This window comes from Phyllobates terribilis, unplaced genomic scaffold, assembly GCF_046119375.1.
Source record: "Phyllobates terribilis strain yellow unplaced genomic scaffold, ASM4611937v1 Scaffold_5__5_contigs__length_657084704, whole genome shotgun sequence".
Taxonomy (NCBI): domain Eukaryota; kingdom Metazoa; phylum Chordata; class Amphibia; order Anura; family Dendrobatidae; genus Phyllobates; species Phyllobates terribilis.
In genome coordinates, this window is record NW_027362765.1 from 92,900,797 (window position 1) to 92,922,655 (window position 21,859).

Below are 21,859 nucleotides of genomic sequence, written 5' to 3' on the forward strand. Positions count from 1 at the left end.
ATTAATGAGTGTTCCTAGGAACGCTCGTTTCACGATAATCGTGCAGTGTAAACAGGCCGCTGATCATCAAATGTATAAGAAAAACGTTTGTTCATCGGGTGAACTGATTTTAAGCAGGCTTAAAAATCATTGTTCTCAGCAGCGCATCGTCTTGTGTAAACAACAATGACAGACTTTTAAAAGATAGACGATTGCTAAACATTTACAGATTGGAGGTCATTTAGTGCGGGTCTCTGTCTAAATGAACGCTTAGCCATCAGAGGTTATGGATAAGTGATAAACACTTATTTTGGTATTCACACTTTGCTGTACTGCTTTAACATACACAGACGTATACATAAGTCAGCCACAAACTGCCTTTTTTATATAATGAGATGTGCTGTTGATATTTTTCAATACAGAATGGGCTACAGGTTCACAATGTATTATGGCCAAACATATTAAGAAACCCCCTCTAGAAATAAATGCAGATCAGATAGAACACAGGGTTTGATCTTTGTGTGTAACCATGGAAACGCATACGTTTGCATAGAAGCTGTGGGTGAAAATTTGCATTTATTATTTCAATGTGATGAAAATTATAATAAAAATATATATAGGTTTTAAAGCTAAAGATTTAAACATTTTTTTTTAAATATAATCAGAAGTGTTGATTCCTTTAGAGTTCCCACACAATTCCTACCCTGCCGGTAGTCAGACCAGAGGGCTTGATACTAATCATATGCTTGGCACAGGAGGGTGTGCCTCATGTAGCCATGTGACTGACCGTTTAATAAAAGCTATATTTGTGTGTGTGTTCACAATACTAGGCATGTACCCCCTCAGGGATGAGAGGTGCGTGAATAGATCAGTTTTCTGCACCTGGGAAAACTCCAACACTATCAGGCCCTGTCTGTATCCTGCAGTGACCCTATGTGTTCACCTTGTATAAATATTGCCTTTATTTAGTGATGCCATATCCCTTTCAGGAAACTGCTTTCATTGTTTAACAGCTAGGTTTAGTCTATGTCCACATGACATCTCTTTCCTAACTAATCTAAAGCGGGTCTGCTCCGAAAACAACATGACAAAAAGGCACTCAAAAGAATGAACATATTCATTTCTTTATAAAAATGACTTTGCTCTTCACATGTTCCATTTTTTGAGCATCTTTTCAGGTTTCCAAAAACGCCAAGTGGTTAAAAGAAGTGATGTGACCATTCTACAGGCGTTTTCTGCTCTGAAGACAGAGCATCTTTACTTGATAATACAAGTCAATAGGAAAGCTCAAAAGATGCCCGGGCGTCTTTCTGAGCATTTTGTCACTGTTTCTTAATTGTTGAATGGAGTTAAAAAAAATCTCTATTATAAGGCGATAAAAAAGATGGCCTACAAACGCTCAAAATAATCCGCCAGTGGACAAAATTGCTGATAAAAGATCTCAGAAAAAGCTATATAAGATTCTACAGGGGAAAAAAACACATTGGAGTTTCCTATGAGGTTTTCACAGGAAAACCTCACAGTTCTTGCCTGCTTGAAGAAGGTGTCATGTGAACATACCCTTGTTGCTCGAAGCTCATTCATTACAACTACCCGGCAGGGTATCTGACTACTGATATCACTATGAAGGCTACTTTCATGTTGCTTTACTATTGAGTTTAATATATCAACTGTATAAGATTCGCTGCTAAGCTCCCTCTGGTAGTGACTGTATCACCTACAATTTAATAAGTTAAAGGGAATCTGTCAGCAGGTTTTTTGCTATGTAATCTGATATATGGACAGAGAAAATGATTCCAGCGATGTATCACTTAGTTTACCGGGTGCAGCAGTTGAGATAGAAACACAGTTTTCTCTGCTGTAGATCTAGCAGAGCCCGGAGTGCTGAGCTCAGAGTGCGGAGCTCTGTATAACCCCGCCCACACCACTGATTGGTGGCTTTCTGTGTACACTGTATAGTGACAGAGAGCTGCTAATCAGTGGGGGGCGTGGTTGGACCAGGGAGCATGAGGCCATTTGTCCTGTAGTGTTAAGCTCCTGCTGATAACACACTGATTGTATTGAAACAGCAAAACACAGCCCAGTAAGTGAGACATCGTTGGAATCAGGTTCTCTTCCTCTACATCATGGTGCTCTCAGATTACAAAGCAAAAAGCTGCTGATTAACTCCAGAGCAGGGACAACCATTTAAATCTTTGTTCATGCAGGGGGGAAATTAATATTTGTTTAAGAAAACTGGAGACCAAACCCTTTTGAATAATAATGGGAAAATGGTGGAGCTTTGTTTGGGGAAAGAAACCTTCAGAATGTGGTGTTGTACATGACTATCTTTGCCAGTGTCCCGTAGACAATGAATGAAGCAGAGGCGCACATGCGTGGTCACCACTCAGTTTCTTAGGGGAAATTGGGTTGGGATGGAGCGGTGACCGTGCACGCTTGCTCAGCTCAGTATATTGCCTGTGGGGATTGCTGGAGAAAGCGGAGGGATGTACAAGTACTTTATAATGTCCCATAGACAGTGACTGAAGCAAAGGTGCGGATGTGCTGTCACCACTCTATTCAGAGGGCTCTTAGCGGTAGGAATCCCACTGATCAGCAAGGTATCACCTATCTAACGCAGAGGTGGTAACGTGAAATGCTGGGAATAACCCTTTCATATAGTTTTTCCCTTTTAGATGGTAAATGGTTAAATTCAAAGGTGAACCTGCACTTTAATAATATGATGTGTTATGTAGACGCTGATATTAATGCTTTAAATTTATAGGTTTTTGCTTTGTATTGCAAAACCAGAAAATAAAAATATGAAAAATTCATATTTTACTTTACGGGGAGCAAAGAAGGTTTGTTCAGTTCTTGCGATACCCATATAGAGATAAAGGATAAGAGATGTATGGGTGAATCTATAAATGGCATACTGTATCTGCACTTATGGCTTTCACTGCCTTTTATGACTCCTAGTCATTTTCATCTCAACTACAAAGAAAATATAAAGGCGTTTGTTGTGGGCCAGGAGTTATAGGCGCTTGAAATATATTCCCACTTATTATTGGTTTTGATAAGGTGAGATTTTATGATGAAATAATTTTTATTTAACCAGAACTGTAGGAAAAGGTTGTTTCACAAAGCAATTACTAAATCAAATAATAGGCAGTAATTATCAAAAGGTTAATCCCATGAATCATTTTCATACTAAAAGTCGAAATGCTGTTAAAACCTGTTTGAAAGTAATTTACATACTTTTCTTCTGTGCTTCTTTCTTGGGATTGATGCTAACCTGTGCTGATGAGCAGAATCAGTCTCCTTCCCCCTCTGGCTGCTGACAGCACAGTCCGATCTTGCTTCCCCTACAGAAGGGAGCTTTTCGGCTATACTGTAGAGGCTCTGCTCCTTTCCTGACAAGAAGGCCAGAAACCTACTTCTATTGGTTGCTCTGCAGAGTGTTGGCTGATTGGGAGGATGATTGATCATGTGTGTCTGCCACCACAATAGGTGGACATGCACATAGCTATACATTGTGAACACTAGGTGGCGCCATACTACAAAAGAGTCATAACTAGTGTTGAGCATTCAGATACTGAAATATCGGGTATCGGCCGATATTCGCGGTATCGGAATTCTGATACTTAATTCCGATACTTTTAGAATATCGTATACCGGAATCGGAAGTTCCCATAATGCCTGCGCTCTGCAGTGTCTCTGAAGGATGACAAGCTGCGATCCAGCCTGACATCAGAATGCCATCCCAGCGTGGGAGAATTCTCCTGATTGTTTAAAAGCTGGCGGGCGGTAAAAAGCCGCCGGCTTTTAAACAATCACACAGCCCCATACTGCTTCCCCGCAGCCTCCCACCCCGATCCTCCGCTCCCCCCATCCTGATCGTAAGTTAGGACCGGGCGGGGAGCGCAGAACCAAGGAGCGGGGAGCGAAGGACCCGGGCGGGGAAGCCGGCGGTGAAAAGACTTCACCGCCAGCTTTCCCGTTCTGTGCTGCGCTTTCCCGTCGGTTATTTCAAATGAACAGCTGAGGTATCAGGTGATGCCGATCAGCTGTTCATTTGAAGTAGCCGCGGTGCCCTCAGAGGGTTCATGTGAGTTCATGCTTGACTGCATGAACTCACATGAACTTTCCCACGGCCGCACAGGTCAGCCTCACCTCCCAGACCCGTCATGATTAGTGTGTGCGCGGTGTCTGTGCGATGTCTGCGGGTGTGTGCGGTGTCTGTGCCGTCACAGCCAGACAGTGAGGAGCGCAAGCATGCCTGCGCTTCTCAGTGTCTGCGGGATGACAGGCTGGATGGCAGCGTTCTGCTGCGGTCCAGCCTGTCATCTCGATGTAGCAGAGCTGAAGCTGTCCTGGGAACCATGGAAAGGTAAGGATGAGGTTGCTTTATTATTTTTCTTTTATTGCAGGAGATCGTTGGCTTCAGCTGGAATGGGCGTGATGGTAAGTATGGTTTAATTTAGAACAATAAAGAATTGTGTCTTTATTTCAATTAAAGGACTTTATTCTGGGTGTTGTGTTTTTTTTAAACACTTTACTAGAAATTCATGGTGGTCATGTCTAATATTGGCGTGACCCCATGAATTTCAGGCTTAGGGCCAGCTGATAAAGGGGTTAGGGCCAGCTTGGTATTATTACCCAGTGTGAGCCACCGCACCAGGGCCCTGGATGAGTTGGGTACAGCGCCAGAAGATGGCGCTTCTATGAACGCGCCATTTTCCGGGGTGGCTGCGGACTGCAATTTGCAGCAGGGGGGGGGGGGCCAGAAAGCTTGGGCCTCCCTGCGCTGCAGATTCCAGCCCCCAGCTGCCTAGTTGTACCTGGCTGGACACAAAAATAGGGAGAAGCCCCACGTATTTTTTTTTTTCTAATTATTTCATGAAATAATAAAGAAAAAAAGGGCTTCCCTATATTGTTGTGTCCAACCAGGTACAAATAGGCAGCTGGTGGTTGGGGGCAGCCCGTTCCTGCCTGCTGTACCTGGCTGGACACAAATATAGTGCGAAGCCCCACGTCAATTTTTTTTTAATTATTTCAGGAAATTCATGAAATAATTTTAAAAAAATTGACGTGGGGCTTCGCACTATATTTGTGTCCAGCCAGGTACAGCAGGCAGAAACGGGCTGCCCCCAACCACCAGCTGCCTATTTGTACCTGGTTGGACACAACCATATAGGGAAGCCCTTTTTTCTTCATTATTTCATGAATTTCATGAAATAATTAAAAAAAAAAAAATACATGAAGCTTCGCCCTATTTTTGTGTCCAGCCAGGTACAACTAGGCAGCTGGGGGCTGGAATCTGCAGCGCAGGGAGGCCCAAGCTTTCTGGGCCCCACCCGCTGCAAATTGCAGTCCGCAGCCACCCCGGAAAATGGCGCGTTCATAGAAGCGCCATCTTCTGGCGCTGTACCCAACTCATCCAGGGCCCTGGTGCGGTGGCTCACTGGGTAATAAAGGGGTTAGGGCCAGCTTGGCATTATCAGCTGGCCCTAAGCCCAAAATTCATGGGGTCACGCCAATATTAGACATGACCGCCATGAATTTCTAGTAAAGTATTTAAAAAAAACACAACACCCAGAATAAAGTCCTTTAATTGAAATAAACACACAATTCTTTATTGTTCTAAATTAAACCATACTTACCATCACGCCCATTCCAGCTGAAGCCAACGATCTCCTGCAATAAAAGAAAAATAATAAAGCAACATCATCCTTACCTTTCCATGGTTCCCAGGACAGCTTCAGCTCTGCTACATTGAGATGACAGGCTGGACCGCAGCAGAACGCTGCCATCCAGCCTGTCATCCCGCGGACACTGAGAAGCGCAGGCTTGCTTGCACTCCTCAGTGTCAGGCTGTGACGGCGTCCAGATGAGCCAAGTCTCTCACGCTCACCACATGCGCAGGAGAATTCTCCCACGCTGTCAGTGACGTGCATGAGGTGAGCTGAGTTCATTGTCGGCTCATCTGGATGCCGTCACAGCCAGACACTGAGGAGCTCAAGCATGCCTGCGCTTCTCAGTGTCTGCGGGATGACAGGCTGGATGGCAGCTTTCTGCTGCGGTCCAGCCTGTCATCTCGATGTAGCAGAGCTGAAGCTGTCCTGGGAACTATGGAAAGGTAAGGATGATGTTGCTTTATTATTTTTCTTTTATTGCAGGAGATCGTTGGCTTCAGCTGGAATGGGCGTGATGGCAAGTATGGTTTAATTTAGAACAATAAAGAATTGTGTGTTTATTTCAATTAAAGGACTTTATTCTGGGTGTTTGTGTTTTTTTTTTAACTTTGACTATGGGGTTAGTAATGGGGGTGTCTTATAGACGCCTCTCCATTACTAACCTGGGCTTGATGTCAGCTGGCATTATAAGCTGACATCAACCCCAGCCCTATTACCCAATTGCCACCGCTACAGGGCAGTGGGAAGAGCGAGGCTAAGTGCCAGAATTGGCGCATCCTATGGATGCGCCATTTCTGGGGTGGCTGACGGCTGGTGTTTCTAGCCTGGGAGGGGGCCAATATTCATGGCACCCTTCCTGGGCTATTAATATCAGCCCCCAGCAGTCTGCATAGCCTTTGCTAGCTATTAAAATAGGGGGGACCCCACGTCATTTTTTTGGGCGGGTTCCCCATTTTAATAGCTAGTAAAGGCTAGGTATTCAGCTGGGGGCTGATATTAGTAGCCTGGGGAGCTCCGTGGGTATTACCCCCTTCCCAAGCTTCAAACATCTGCCCCAGCCGTCTGCTTAACCTCCGCTAGAGACTAAAATTACAGGGAACCCCACGCCAATTTTTTTTTTAATAAATCCTTTATTTTAACACTAAATGACAAGTACAGTAATCAACACTATCACTGTACTTCTTATATATGTGACTGACATGTTTCTATCTATCTAATCTATGTGTGATGCTCTATTCTTTCTGTTATAAATTGTCGGGTACCGCTGCTGAATTTCCGGCCGGCTTTTTTAAAGAGACTGTGCATGAAAACACTAATATTTTTTTTAAATAAATCCTCTACACTAAATGACAAGTACAGTAAGCAACACTGTCACTGTACTTCATATATATGTGACTGACATGTTTCTATCTATCTAATCTATGTGTGATTCTCTAATCTTTCTGTTCTAAATTGTCGGGTACCGGTGTATGCCGCTGCTGAATTGCCGGCTTTTCATGTTTCACTGTGAGCACTGTTCCCATCGATTTGGGCAACCACCTCCCCCAATACATTCTACATTATTGCTAGTTGTTTTCCTTCATGTAGAATTAACCTACAAGGAAAGAAAGGGTTTATTTTCATTCCGATATTTGTGTCCCATTGACTTGCATTGGTTTCCGGTATCGGAATCGGCGATATCCGATACTTTTTGGGTATCGGCCCGATCCAATCCGATCCGATATTTCCTGATATCGGAAGGCATCGCTTAACACTAGTCAAAACTCTACACTGAACTGATTTTTTTTTGCACCAAATATGGCAAATATTCATCATTTTTATGATCTCTACTGTGAATATATTTTGAGGATTAACTTGCTGTCAGCGTTCACGCAGGAAGGTGGTCAGGTCCAAAAACAGCTGAAGTTTATTATCTCCATAAACTTCCAGGTAAAGTCCAAACAAAACAGCCTATTCTGGGCCCAAAAAGGTATAACAGAACCAAAACAGAAAATAAACAGTTCATATATAGCACGAGCTCCCCGTTTTAGATGTCAGTCCTTCACTCAGTCTCTAGCAGAGACTGAGCCACACAAGCAAGGTCTTTTCACCTTGCACACACAGACCCAGAAGACACAGCCTGGCTACTTTACATAGGCCATACCACAACCAAGGGTGGAGATATGGGAGCAGCCAGTCCCGCCCATCTCTTTCTGTCTGCTCCTAAAACCCGAACCCTTGCTATGCCCTATTATTCCTCTCAGCACTATTTGTGCTAGAGCCTGCTGTTTTTGTCTTTCCATCACAGAGGCTAAGCACCTCGGCAACACATATCTCCCATTGAGAACCTGTCCAGCTGCAAGCCTACAATATGTAATTGTGGGGTTACCATTTTAAGAACAGCTATCATTTAAATAAGTCCTTTTAACGGTGGGGATTATTTTACCACCCCAAGACTCACTAAATGCAACTTTAAAAGTTCCCCAACTTTCATCAGAAGGAAGTGCAAAGAAGGAACCATTTACTATGCCTGACCCATAATTCTGAATAATATTAGGAGATATCACCCAATGAGAAGTGATGGCCTATCACTAGGATAAAGCAACACTTTCTGATATTGGAGGTCCAACTGCTAAACTAGAGTTATCCACTTCACGGCAACGCTTCAGTTACCTGCTGTTCAGGGCATGTCATTCATGTTTAATACAACTGAATGGCGTTATAGTCTCCTGCACAGTAGATGGACTGGAGTGAGTGTACTTGGAGAAAGTCCAGGAGACCTTGGGTTCTTACATTATTGATATCCTTAGGAACTAAAAAGGTACTACCACCTTTTATCATAAAATTGTGCCATATCCTAACAATATGCCAGAACATTACAAAATGTTCGTCAATCACTTGTATGGGAGTTCCAAAATTAGCCAAGTAAAACTTCCAATCTTCCATGGAAGTCAATTTAAAGAGCCACATATGCTCGGTCATCTCTCCGCTGGAAGCAAGCAAAACATGGTGGATGAGAGAGCTGCATTCTTGGGACAGAAGTGAGTCGCAGAGGTGGGATTGGCAACTTTCAGACACATATGGCATAACCACGAGTATCTAAGAAGAGAATATCCCATTAAAGTATATAAAGTCCATATGTGTTAGTTTTGATCCTTTGGAATGGACAATGTCCAGTAGCCAGGTCAGTATTCCATGGTGGCCAGATGGAAGCTCTGCAAACTACCTCCTACTGGTCATATCCGCAGCTCTTCTTGATTGGTTGACCTGTTGAGACAGTGTTTGTGTGTGCATCACGCCACAATGACTACTTTGAGGCAGACTGGCTAATCAAAAGAGAAGCTGGGGATGCAGGCAGATAGGAGGAGGTTCGAAGGACTCGCACAGAGTACTGACACGTCCGATGGAACTGGGTCCTAAAATTTGATTCACTCAAGTCTAATCGCAACATGACTTTGAAAGCCATGACAGAACCTTAAACAAAGAATAATGGTGACCAAATGGGGCACATACCCCAAATGTTTAGCCTACATCTCTGCAAATTAATTTTTCTTCCAGATGCCGAATGCCCAAGTTTCACTGTAACCTCACAGCCTGACCAAAAGTGAGCACAAAGGAAAAGAAAGGTCAGCTTCTGATTGAATTATCCAACCTTGGGTCAAAGCCATATGCTGCCGGCTGCACGGTGCTCCACTTTTTGGCAGAAATAACAATGAGCGGACTCAGTTATTATTTATGTATTGACTGATTAATACATTTCTATTGTCCCTAATAGATTTGTGTGAATAAAAATGATACCGATGATGCTGATCTCACTTATTGTACCCCGCACAAATGAAAAAATAATTTCCTTTGGCATCGCGTTAACAAATTTGAAAGTGTAATTGATCTGATCTAGATTTTTTCTTTTCACTAAACGATTTCCAAAAAATTAATTTTACAGATGGAGCTCCAAGCTGCTGAAGTACAGTACCTAAATAATATATCACACTTTGTGCCAATTTATTGAAAAAGAAAAAAATAGCTTGAAGCCAATTTGAAGATCTCGCGAATAGTATAGTGATTATAATCACAATGTAAAGCTTTAGATCTGTTTAATTATGTAGGCCGGAGAATCGTAGAAAAAGACGTAGCGCTCTAATTACACAAGGTTTACTGCTCGCCTGATGGGATATGATTACTTTAAATCAATAGTGATTGGAATAGTATCACAACAGGAGAGTTTTACTTTGCCCTAACTAAGTCTAAAACAATACTGGCCAACTCTGATAAAACGTATTGGAGTCTCAAGGAATAAGGGGACACTTCCTGGACTGAGTGGTGGGATATGAGTGTGGAGGGGACTGGATTCAGAAAAGTGGCAGAAATTTGCTAGGCCAATGGGAGGCTTGCTATCAAAAGTTGGCAAGTTTAGTCTTCACCAAGAACCCCCACACGAAAATTTGGACTGGTCTGATCCCAGGGTCAAGGTCCTCAGAATAATGACCGACAGGATGTGACAATGTTGTAGTCAGATAGCAGCCGTGGGATACAAAAAAAAAAAAAAGAATACAAATCCAGAAGGTGTAAGTCAGGGATGTGAAACTGAAATACACAGAGGGCCATAATTTAAAGTCACGTGTCAACCTTGATATTTATAAAAAAAAAAAAAAGTCACAATTCAGGAAGTTTTTCCTTATCAAATATAACGATGAACCTGTTCAAATGGAAACAAAATTAAAGGGGTTGTCCCACGAACAAAGTACATTTTAATTAATAGATATTTCTAAATTTAAAAATGTAATAACAAAAAGATAAAAAACCCTGAATTAATAAATAATACAGATAAAGTATGATGCCAACAAAAGTGCCCCCCAAATACAGTATGATATTCCACAGTGTATTCTTCCACAGAACCGTCCATATGCTTGGTATGGGGACCCTACTGTACCCCCCCCCCCCAGCAAAGTATGGTGACCCCAACACAGTATGATGCCCCAACTGTGATCCACACACAGACATCTAATGGGCCCCACATAGTTCTCCATACAGAATAATGGGCCCCACATAGTTCTCCATACAGAATAATGGGCCCCACATAGCCCTCCATACAGAATAATGGGCCCCACATGGCCCTCCATACAGAATAATGGGCCCCACATGGCCCTCCATACAGAATAATGGGCCTCACATAGTCCTCCATACAGAATAATGGGCCCCACATAGCGCTCCATACAGAATAATGGGCCCCACATAGCCCTCCATACAGAATAATGGGCCCCACATGGCCCTCCATACAGAATAATGGGCCCCACATGGCCCTCCATACAGAATAATGGGCCTCACATAGTCCTCCATACAGAATAATGGGCCCCACATAGCGCTCCATACAGAATAATGGGCCCCACATAGCCCTCCATACAGAATAATGGGCCCCACATAAAAAAAAAAAAAAAAAAAAAGTACTCACCTCTCCTTGTTCCCCTGCTGCTCCAGTCTCGGCAGTGAGCGATCTGAAGCTCTTCACTCATCGGCACAGCGCACGTGAAATGGTGACGTCATCGCGCCCGCTGGGCTGAGACGTCAAACGCATAAGGAGAATGATGGCGGAGGGAGAGTCAGCTTAAGCTCCCTCCTCCATCATTGCTTTCAACTGTATTGGCATCCAGGATGTCGAATGGGTTGAAAGTGTAGCGTTGCGGGCCAAATATAATCACCCTGCAGGCCAGATTTGGCCCGCGGACCAGAGTTTGGCATGTGTGGTTTAAGTGATGCAGTGACAGAGGTCCAAACAAGAGTTTAAATTCGAGGGTGATAAATCCAAGGGGCAAGATGAAAAAAAGTCCAATAAGAGGCAGGGTACAGAAGCATGGAGGTAATTCAGAAAAGCATGTAACAATAATATAGGTAACAGGTTCATTCCTATATTAGTTGAAGAGGCAAAAAAAATATGTATAGTGCTACTTGGCTAATAGGAACAGTCTGCCCTCACGACCCCTCAGCAGTGATGGCTATACCTGCTGTGTGGTTGCAAAAAAATGTTGTTAACTACACCCATAAGTGAATTGAATGTGTGCAAATAAAGAAGAAATGTGGAGTGAAAATTGAGACATATTTTTATAAAAATAATAATACAAAAAAAAAAAAAAAAAACATATTCAGCTACCAGGCCACCAGTGCTTCTGGTATCGCCAACCGGCCAGCTGACTTTTTTTTCGTCTAGCGGGGCATCATGTGACCAATAACTGCAGCCAATCAGTGGCTGTGAGACGAAGAGCAGCGGGAGTCCGGTAGAATGTACTTTTAAAAAAAAAATTATCAGTAATGGACAATGCAATTTAAAAGGTGAAGGGCCAATCTTTGGCTGAAACAACCCTCAAGGTAAAGCCCTTCTCCATCTGCACAAACATTCCACGTTGGTGGGACTGGTATGTATCGCACAGGAGACGGTCAACAAACATAGATAAGTGACCAAATCAATCTGAAAAGGTCTCACCTACAGGATTAGGAGACTGAAGAAACGTATAGATTTCCAAATGTAAATAAATTTATGGATACCAGGTAAATATACAGTGATCATGGGGACTGGATACACTTAGGACCAAAGCAAATATCTGTAAATTAAGAACTAGTCCTTAAAGGGACTTATGCTTGTTTATTGCTATACCAGACGTGAGTGATGCTGAAAACCAGGGGCTCAAACCCCACTGTGTGAATGGAGCAGAAGTGAGCCTGTGCAACCATTAACTCTCAATATTGGTGCGGGTCCAACCTCCTCCCAAGACCTCTGTTGACCTGTGACCTTTCACAAGCACTTCGAAAGGCTCAACCATTTGGGTGACTGTGCCTGGTTCTTCAGTTCAGGTAAATAAGACTGAGTTGTAGTACCAGGCACAGTTATACTCATATTTTGGTCCTGCGGATAGGCCATCAATGTTGAAATGGGTTCTTCCCAAGGTATTTCGTCTTAGGTTTTGTTTCGAAGCAACTCTCTTCCACATTGCCCCACTGGGACGCATTAACACTAGTGAATTGGACGAGTGTACGATACCTGCAAGCAGGTACATGAGTCTGGAAGTGTACAGAACGCCCTATACTCATGTTGGGGCATCAATGTTTGATCAGTTGCAGCCCCAACCCCAGTGGCTTATCAATTTTATCTAGTAAATATTTGAGTTCTCTTTTGCACAAATTTCAAACTAGTAAGTTTTTATTCACAAAAAATAGTGGTGTAAAAGTAAAAAGAAAAAAAAAATGACAGTTCATTGTAAAAGCCATCAGCAGGAATGAATATGCAAATATTAAAAGGTCACCACCGCATCAGAGCAAAGTGACCTAACAACAGCAAAGTAACTCACTGGGATGCAAAGTGACTTTGTGACAATGATGAGACTAAACACGCTCGACGAGCACTTTTCTAATGGCAGCTGGAACAACAATTAAGGCTCAATTTTCTTACAAGTTGACGCTCAAATTAGTTGGTGATTTATTCCATTTGCATAATAGCCAAAAATGTCAGGTTCAGCTGAGAAATCTAGAAGCTTAAGAGTTCGTTAGACAAAAAAGAAAAAAAAGTAAAGACAAATAAGAAAAAAATATAATAAAAAAAAAGATCAATGCTGCTCTCAGATGACAATTCAAAAGGAAAATATAAAATCCTGTCATACCTTTTTTTTCCCCTGCTCTAACTCAAATATAATAAAAAAATACTTTTTTGGGGGAAATAAGAAGTATTCTAATATACTAAATTGGTGGGGATTACTCCAGTGAGGCCAGCAGTAGCGGTCTTTCCTTCTGAGAAGACTGCAGCCAATCACCAGCTTCAGTGGTGGACCCTCAAGAAGGCGGCAGACATGTGGGGAAGTCGGATATGCCATTGCCATCAGTACCGATCTTTATTACCAGTCATTGGTGAGGATGTCCAGAACTACGCCAATGCCAGTGATTAGTTTCAGGGGAAGATGTAGGTAGTTGGGGACTTCATACTGCAGAACAAGCCAGTGGTGGAAGATTTTTCAGGCAAGTAATGGTTCTTTCATTATTTAGCACAATTTTCCCTCTTGGATCGACCCCTTTATATGCAAGGTAGACACAATATAAAAAAGAGGCAGCCTTGCCTATGCGGCATCTGAAAAGTGAAGGGGCACTTCAGTGATCCGGACAGCTACGGAAAAGCGCTTGCAAGATCTATAGCAAACAGCTTGTAAGCACTGTTGTGATCCATGCCCAGGAGACCAGCCACCTCTACTAGACTGCAGAAGTGGACGGTAACCTAGGCAATGAGCAGTACAAAATAGAATTAAAAATCCATCCATTCTTGAGAATAAAAAGTTGCGTGTTCTTCACAAGTGGTTTGCAATTTTAACCATTTGTCATGTTAGGAAAAACTAAAAATAAACAAACAGAATCAATGTAATGTCTCCCTTGTAAACCAAAAAAGCAAAAAAAATTAAGAAAAAAAAATAACCAAACAAACTAAATCTCCAGTGAAGGCAGGCAGGAGAAACAGCGAATCTGTCCCTCCTGCACAGATCATTGCTTTTTAAAACAGGTGGTCTGCCTTTCTTAAATGGTTAAAATTGCAAAAAGCAAGTTTGCAATTTTCAGTTCTCATGAATGGAAGTGATTTTTAATTTTATAGTTTACTACCTGTTGCCTATGGACGCCTATAAAGTCTAGCAAAAGGTGGCCGGTTTCCTAGGCAAGGAGCGCACGCTTGCAAGCACTAGGCTCCACAGCTTGTAAGCTCAGCTCTGAATCACCAGATCACTCAATCCAGTCAGCTTCATTGCACATATTCTCCTCCAATGCTACAGATATGCTCAGCCCGAAGAATCAGAGAGAGCACATTTCGGAGCAATTATGCTACTGTCAATCTTGAAGAGCGCTCCTGAAGAAAAAAGATTTGATAATGGCTTTAACGTCCTCTATCCTACACTTATAGATAGTGAAAACTTTTCCCTGTACCAAAGAGAAGGCAAAAAAAGAAAGACAAAAATCAACTGACTTGAAAAAGGAAAATATTGTGACAGTGCTCCATATGGCCATTCAGACAACCGCAATTGACTACAGTTGATCGATTTGTTTCCAAATTCAGTATAAAAAGGACTTTATGTTCTTCATTTAGTAATTCACAATGGGCAACGAAGATCTGTGATCAAAGCAATCTGCGAAATCTGAGTGAAAGGATGTCACAGAACATCTCAATCCCTTACGCCCCGTTCACAAAACCTCAGCGATGTATCATGTCCTCCTATTCCCCAGTAACAGCAGCTCAATGACAGCGGAGATCATGTAAAATGACAGAACAATGGTTACCCGTGTGTGCTAAATGGGGCGCTCGCGGTGAAATCCACAATACAAAAGGATGGACTGTTCTGTTACATGTCCGGGAAAGAAAAAAGCCAAGGGCTTCATCAAGTAACGGTTTTCTTTAGTTCATTCTTTATTGTGGGTAGGAGGGAGATACATGAAAAAGAGCAAGCGAGGTCAGATATGAAGTCACTCACCCCTGCCGCAAAGCCCAAGCTTCCATCTAGGATATGTCTCTATGGGAAAAACACAAAAATAATGTTAGTAAACTGATGGGACAAAAACAATATGACACATGATTTGCTCTTAGGATGCTCTGCTGCTTGACGGGTGATGGAACCAGAAAAGCTTATGGTGACCTGGCTGAACTATGGAGCAGCTATTTCTAGGACCGCCAATAGTTCGTCTAGGTGAGATCGGTGGAGATAAGACACCTGGCACCCCTACCAATCAGCAGTTTGTAGCTCCCACTTCGGTTACATAAACAGAGTGAATAGTAACTGAGAATGGCATCTGGTCGACGCAAACAGCTAATAAGTGGGATTGCCAAATGTCAGACACCCACTGATCTGATAAGGACAGGTCATTAATACTGGTAAACCTGGAAAACTCCTATTAAAGGGAATCGGTCACCACATTTGAGCGGTCTAACCTATTAATATTGGCATACAGGTTACAGATTGCTGAAAAAAAGTCATAGGTGTATATGCCTCATGGAAAATGCTTTTTGTGGAAAAATCCGCTTTTATCGTTTTATGTAAATGAGTTCTTCCAGGTTATGGGACGGATGCTGACTAGAAGGTAATGCTGTCTCCACGCTTCATTATCCTTTCTCCTCCCATATCGTCACTCTGCCCATGTGAGGTTAGGTGCGCGGCCGGAAATCTTGTGACTGTGCATTACGACTGCCGTCGCTCCTCTTCAGTGTTCCGTCCTTCTATGGGCATTGGCTTCATGAAGCTTCACAATGCCCACAGAAGGGCGGAACAATGAAGAGGAGCGGCAGCAGTTGGAATGCACAGGCGTGGGATTTCCGTCCACACACACCTAACCTCACAGGGACAGTGACGATATGGGAGGAAAAAGATAGGATAATTAAGTGAGGTGGCAGTTTTCTTCCAAGCAGCGTCCGCCCCATAGCCTGGAAAATTCATTTACATAAAGCGATAAAGGATGATTTTTCCACAAGGCATCATCTATGAGGCATACAGGTGGGACTTTTACAGTGTTACATTGATTTGGTGGTGGAACCAGTGGTGAACAGATTTCTCCAGTGTCTCAGGAGCTGTCTTTTGTACACGACAACGCCAGGCCACATGTTGCTCTTGCTGTGAGCAGCCTGCATGGCCTAAGAGTGCTACCATGGCTTGCAGCATCTCTGGACTTGTCCCTCATTGAGCACATCAGGGACATCACTGTTCGGCATTTGCACAGGAGCTGCCAGTAGCAGATATTGATGATTTGCCCAAGTGAATTCAGCGCAGCAGAACATTACTCAGACGACCATTAATAACCTCAATGCACATTAGTTTTTCACCATTTGCAGATCAGTAACATGTCTATCCATTCTGTGATTTCCATAACTCCACTTCTCCTCCTCTTGGTGTTCAAATTTCAATGTTGAGTAGTGTAGTAGCAACAAGAGCACTAAAATCACGTTCAGCTAACCATAGAATCTGAAATTGACCCCAGGTGATGTATAAAAGTGGTGGTCAATCAACAGTCCAAAAACAAACATGTAAAGCAGCATATACCTTCTAGAAAAGCACACACAACAGCATCAACCTCCAGTCTCGAAAATCAAAACAGTATTTTACAATTGCTGTGAATCATTATGCCGACATCCTGAGCTGCAAAATCAGCGTTGGGATTTAGTTTGAACATAGTAAAGGATTGGCCAAATCTGAATATTGCCAAAATTGTAAAATATCCAACTAAATTCTGGACTCATTGCAAATCTAATCCCACATTCTCTGTGCTTCAGCCTAAATCTGGAAGGTTCGATGTAGAAATATCAGCTTCATGGGGGTTAATGGAACTGTCCCGTCACACTCCAGCTCATAAACTGGGGTGTTATATAGAGAATTAGTCCCCGGCGTCAGAAGGATTATTGTTCTGTCAGTAACTCTCTGCTCGGCCTTGTCACTTTCTATCAGAACAACGTGGACTTCAGATCTCAGGAGACAAGCGGCATCTTCTGCGTTAGGCTCGCGGACAAGTCATCCTCTGAGTGATACCCCCTTATCTGCGGGCTTTTTTGGTGGCAATGGAATTTAATAATCTAGTTGGTGACAAGAAAATTAAACTACAGCTGGTCAACGCACCGAATATGGAAAGTAAACCAAATATTACTACAAGTAATATGAGTTCTAAACAAACAAACACACAAGTACTTGGATTACTAAAAACAATCAGATACTGATACACATCAGAACTGTAATGTTGTTGCTATATCACTTATATGCCTTACTGTGGAACAAACTGGATATATTGACGATTTATATACATCACATCCTCATTTACTGTTGTGGCTTACGTTGCTAGTTATTTGCCACCTCACGTCACCACTATTTCCATAGCCTTATAAAAATATTTCAAAAAGTTAGGTCTGTTGCGTTCTTTTAAAAGTGCTGCTTATGGCGGTCTCTGTGAGCTTCTTAGTGCTGTTCAGCCAGCCAGGTATCCTGCCTGCAGTAGATGGAATGTGGCAATGGAACACTGCGCACAATAGGCTCTGACCCTTATCTGGCTGTGCATGGCAGCCATGTTTAGTCTGCTGAACAACCAGCAGCAGCAGGTAAGTAATCAGCAACACTAGTTCTAAGGGTAGACGGCTGCTCGTTTTTTTCGTTAATTGGTTCTCCTCCCTCCCCCTGGTGTTGAGGCGCGTGGGAACAGTAGGGGGTGAGGGTGGTGTGTTAAAAGGTGGAGTTATGCAGATCTAAAATGTGTGGATTGCAGCAGCAGCAAGCCAAAAAGTGGAGGCATGTAAGGAATCTAGAGGTTGACAACATGTCTTCTTAACGGGAGTCCAGGTGCCCATCTCCACAAAGGGAGTTTTCTGGAGGCCAGTGTGCAGCTCTAGGCCGAAACCAATTCAGGTTATCGCTTCTCTGCCTTTTGGCTAAGATCAAGTGCAGAGATATAGTGGTTGCTGTGATTGGTCTTGGCCGGAGTTGTCTGGGGTACCCAGGTCGTGAGCCTTGGGGGATCGTCCTCACTAAACCCAGTAGGGACTTCACCCCCTTGCTGCTATAGGCGTTCCGGCTTAGTCCCCAGACAATGAGAGGCGATCACCCACCTGACACTTTGGTGTCAGGTAACCTATGATGACATATGGGAGGGGAAAAAATCTGAAGGACTACTTGGTCCGTAGTCATTATGTGGAACCTAAACCGGATGATACTTGGCTAAGTAACAAGAGTGTTAGCACGTTCAAATGTAGCTGGTATAAAGCCTGCAAATATATTGTCAGGACTAAAACATTTGTAAGTGCCACCACTTATGTAACTTACAACAGTAGTGAATTTTCTAACTGCAGAACGAAGGGTCTGTATGGCAACATGCTGTTGTCCTCTCCTCGGAAAGACCAAGAGAGAGTTCTGCCAACGTATTTTGTAACATATCGGATATATCAGAAGAAGAGAGGATACCACATTGTCACGACATATGCTAGAGAAACACTCGGACAATCCATTTGAACTCAAATTCCAAGTGGTGGAAGTGATACGTCCACCTATGAGAGGGGGAAACTGGAATCAGTTTTTATTACAAAAAGAATGTAGGTGGATTTACAGCTTACGGTCGTTTAGTCTCTTTGGGATTAATGGATCTCTTTCGTTCAACTCCTTTATGGAGAGTGGATTTTAGTTTTAGGTTCTGAAGTACGTCCCTTCATTGTCTCATAACCACTAAATGCCGAGATCCTGCCTTAGATCCCAATAGGATTTATGAAGGACGATGTGTCTAACCATCATCCTGAATGCAAGTGCATTCCCTTATACAGTTAGCCGAACATGTGAGAAAGATTTTAGACTGAAGATTAAGGTATAGGATAATTAATTTATACATAAATTTATTATGAGGATTACAATAAGATATTATAGAGAAACCCACAATGTGTTAATTGTGGTTATGTAAGGTCTGGAAATAGAATATACAAATTTAGTTTGCTGCATATTTGGTGGGAATGTGCAAAAATAAAACCATTGTGCCAAAAGGTTTTTTCAGTATACCATAAAATTACAGGGGATAATATTTTACCAACCCCGCAGTTAGCTCTCCTCTCTATGCTACCAGGTTCTCGTTAATGCTCGGTGCTCACCAGAGGTTCTCACTGCTCAAGATGCTCCGGGGTTGCTCGGCGGGAGCTCGGGTCCCCTCCCTACATGTTTTAGCTCTTCACAGAGCCAATGAACATGCAGGGATTGCCTGCCACTCACTGTAATGTCCCAGTCATGTTGGTTGTGGCATTACAGTGATTGGATGGCCGCACAGCGTCATCAGGTCTATATCAGACCTGGCGCCGCCATGATCGTCACAGTCACTCTGGAATCAGACAGTGTAGGGAGAGGTGCTGCTGAGCTAGGGAGAGATTTGCTTGTTTCTAGTTAGTGTAGGTATACCAGACTATATCATATCCATCTCAACTAACCGTCCTTCTGAGGACTAATCCAGCTGCAGAGATATCAGTGCTAGGCAGGCAGGGTATATAGCAGACTGCAGTGCACATGGCAAGAGGGTCCATTCCAGTTCTGTGTGCTGGTGCTTTTACAGATATTTGTAGAAATAGGCCCAGGTATCAGGGGCCAGGAATATATATATTTTTTATCTTAATACTGATTACTAGCTTAAAAAGCAATCCAGAGAACACCATTTTTCTGCGCCATTTGCTTGTTGGTACTGCAGAATACAGCCAGGTCCTTTCCATATTACAGCGCTAAAAATCCAGCTATTTAAAACTGTGGTTTGTCTGTCACACGGATCACATATAATTGCCATTTCTGGCCTCCATTAAAATTTTGTTTCAGTGTGTCAGTGAAGTTATTGACACCAGTTTGCTGTTAAAAATAGTAACCTACAGGCCAGCTATTTAAAACTGTGGTTTGTCCGTCACACGGATCACATATAAGTTCGCTCCAAATTCAGCCATTTGTAGTGAGCGTGGAAGATATTGTCCTTCATTTAAAATGGGCAAGGCACATGGCAAGGGACGGGGAACAGGATGTGATGGCAACGGTGCATGCAGAGGCCGAGGTCATGGGCAAGCTGAAATTGTGCCACAACAAACACCCATATCTTCTCGCTCGACCTTCCTGTCCCAATTAATAGGGGACCACAGAACACCACTATTGAACACAGAGCAGTGTGAAAAGGTTATTGGTTGGATAGCAGATAATGCTTCCAGTCACTTAGCCACCACCACCACCACCACTACCCAGTCTTCCACACGGCCAAGTATCAGTAGCCGTGAGTCTGGACTGCATATTCCTCACCCTGATCCTCCTTCCTCCCACCATGCCGAGTGCCCAGAGACAACTGATCCCACACTTGGACACTCCGAAGAGCTGTTCACTTTTCCATTTATAGATTTGGGCCTCTCGCTTGGTCCACTTAAAGCGGGGCAAGAGGAAATCGCATGTAGAGATTCCCTAAATATTTGAGCAGCCACAGTCATACGAAGGCGACGGTAGGAAAGTGTCACAAGAGGTGGACGATGATGAGACACAATTGCCAGAAAGTCAGGAGGAGGACCAGGGTGCGGAAGTGGAAGACGAGGTGGTGGATGATATAGTAACTGACCCAACCTGGCAGGAGGACATGCGCAGCGAGCACAGCAGCACACAGAGGGAGTGAGGCAGAGAACCCCAACAGGCAGGAAGAAGCAGTATGGTGGCCGCAGACAGAAGGCGGGCAACCGTTCCCCGTAACACCAACACGACGGACGTTACCAGTACAACTGTTAGGTCTTCCCGAGTCTGTTTTTTAAAGACTCTGCCGATAACCCCAAAAAGGGCATATGCACCACCAGCCAGGCCAGCAAAACTACCAGACTGACCACCACCAGCATGATCAGGCACATGGCAGCAAAGCACCCGACTTCGTGGGCCAAATCCCAGGGTCCAGGAACAGTGTCTGCGGCTGATACCACTGCTTCTTCCGCAGTTGAGCGTCCAAGCCAATTCCGTGTCCATAGTGCATGCGAAGATGCCTCCTGCCCTGCACCTGTCATTGCACACTCTCAACGAGAACCATCAGCAAGCACGTCCTTGTCCCAGCGCAGCGTTCAGTTGTCCATACCCTAGTCCTTGGAACGCAAGCGCAAATACGCAGCCAACGCCCCACAGGCCACACTACTAAATTCCCACATTTCGCGACTGCTTGCGCTCGAAATGTTGCCTTTTAGGCTCGTGGAGACGGAAGCTTTCTGCAACCTGATGGCGGCAGCCGTTCCTCGATACTCGGTCCCCAGCCGCCACTATTTCTCCTGGTGTGCCGTCCCCGCATTACACAAGCATGTATCCCACAACATTAGCCGTGCCCTCAACAATGCAGTTACCGGGAAAGTCCACCTAACCACGGACACGTGGACAAGTGCTTGTGGGCAGGGACAGTACATCTCGCTGATGGCACACTGGGTTAACATAGTGGAAGCCGGGACCCAGTGGGACCTTGGGACGGAACACATCCTCCCGACGCCGAGGATTGCGGGCCCTAGGTCAATCAGGGTTGCCCCACAGTCTACAGCTCCTGCACCTCATCCTCCACAGCCTCCTCCTCCTCTTCAGCCTCCATCTCTGAAATGACCACATCAGTCACAAGCTGGAAGCACTGCCTCGGCCAAGCGGCAACAGGCTGTGCTGAAGCTAATATGCTTAGGTGACAAACCGCACAATGCTGAAGAGTTGTGGACAGCTCTGAAAGAGCAGGCAGAT

The 21,859-nt window shown here is 43.7% G+C and overlaps 1 protein-coding gene across 2 annotated transcripts in view; it reads right to left on the minus strand.

The window, feature by feature from the left end:
* The window catches only part of SLC39A11 (solute carrier family 39 member 11), a 444,394-nt gene that overhangs the window by 367,031 nt on the left and 55,504 nt on the right, over positions 1 to 21,859 (minus strand). For both annotated transcript variants that reach the window (XM_073682539.1, XM_073682538.1), the window contains exon 3: positions 15,122 to 15,160. In XM_073682539.1, coding sequence (XP_073538640.1) covers positions 15,122 to 15,160 — 39 coding nt within the window. The remainder of the gene's footprint in view (positions 1 to 15,121; positions 15,161 to 21,859) is intronic.